Source organism: Vombatus ursinus, unplaced genomic scaffold (assembly GCF_900497805.2).
Source record: "Vombatus ursinus unplaced genomic scaffold, bare-nosed wombat genome assembly UNPS02007246.1, whole genome shotgun sequence".
NCBI lineage: Eukaryota > Metazoa > Chordata > Mammalia > Diprotodontia > Vombatidae > Vombatus > Vombatus ursinus.
In genome coordinates this window covers 44-1,248 of record NW_020947024.1, presented here as the reverse complement: position 1 = coordinate 1,248, position 1,205 = coordinate 44, and the positions used below count along the sequence as shown (strand labels likewise).

The following is a 1,205-nucleotide window of genomic DNA, read 5'->3' as shown; positions in this document are numbered from 1 at the left end:
TTCGGCCACTAATTGGCCTCGTCACCTTGCCTTTCCCTTTTCTGGGCCTCAGTTTCCTCATCTGTAAAATGGGAGGGTGAGGCTAAGACAGAGAGGGTGGGATCTCTAAGGTCCCTTGTAGCCTTAAGTTCTGTGTTCCGAAAGTCCCTTTAAAGTGGGACTAAAATCATGATGGAGGCTTAGTTAAGGTCCCTTCTTACCCCGACCGCTCTTTTCCCGGAGCCTCACTTTCCCTATCTGTGAAGCAGGAGGCTCGGTGCCTCACAGACGAACGTCCCTTCCGGGCCCCTGGCTTTGGGGACTGGGTGGGGCCTGGGCCCCCACCTTCCCGTCACCAGCTCTCCTGTTCCAGGGCTGCTGCTGGGGCCCCGGGCCCTGGGCCTCCTGCTGCTGGCCTCGATCCACCGGGCCTCGGCCTGTCCCCCTCGCTGTCGCTGTGCTGGCGACCTGGTGGACTGCGGGCACCAGCACCTGACGGCGGCCAGCCTGCCCAGGGCCTTCCCTCCGAGCACCACCGAGGTCATCCTTCAGGCCAACAACCTCAGCAGCCTGCCCACGGGCCTCTTTGATGGGTTGCCCCTCCTGCGCCTGGTGCACCTGGGGGCTAACCCCTGGCACTGTGACTGCCGCCTCTTCTACCTGTGGGCCTGGCTGGGGGCACAGCAGAACCGCAGGGCCTACCGTGACCTGCGCTGCTCCGGGCCCCCCCAGCTCCGGGGCCGCCTCCTGCTCTACCTGGGCCCCGAAGAGCTGCAGGCCACCTGCAGGGTGGCGGGCTGCAGCCGGGAGCTGGGGGCCCAGCTAGCCCTGCTCTGCCTGCTCTTGTTCCAAGCCCTGCTGCTGCTTCTGCTGCTGCTCCGCCTGCGGCGCTACCGGGCGCTGACCCACGAGGCGAGGCTCACCACCCAGGATCTGCTGCTGCAGACCACGCCGCCGGCAGACTAGACCCCCTGAACCGAGCCGGCTGAGCCGGGGCCGGCGTCTGCTCGCCTGATGCCCCTGCCTGGCCTGGCCGGCCCTACCCTGCCTGGGGCCGATGCCACGGCCCGGGACCGTGCCCCTCGACCCACCTAATGCCCCTGCCCTGCCCTGCCTGGGACCGATGCCACGGCCTGGGTCTGTGCCCCTTGACCCGCCTAATGCCCCTGCCCTGCCCTGCCTGGGGCCAATGCCATGGCCCGGGACCGCGCCCCTTGACCCGCCTA

The 1,205-nt window shown here is 67.6% G+C and overlaps 1 protein-coding gene across 1 annotated transcript; it reads left to right on the top strand.

The window, feature by feature from the left end:
- Positions 1 to 248: 248 nt before the first annotated feature.
- Positions 249 to 945, top strand: LOC114033450 (platelet glycoprotein Ib beta chain-like; the record flags this gene model as incomplete). Its single annotated transcript, XM_027848950.1, has 1 exon — positions 249 to 945. A coding segment is annotated over one exon (697 nt), but the record flags the coding sequence as incomplete, so codon positions are not given.
- Positions 946 to 1,205: the final 260 nt, after the last annotated feature.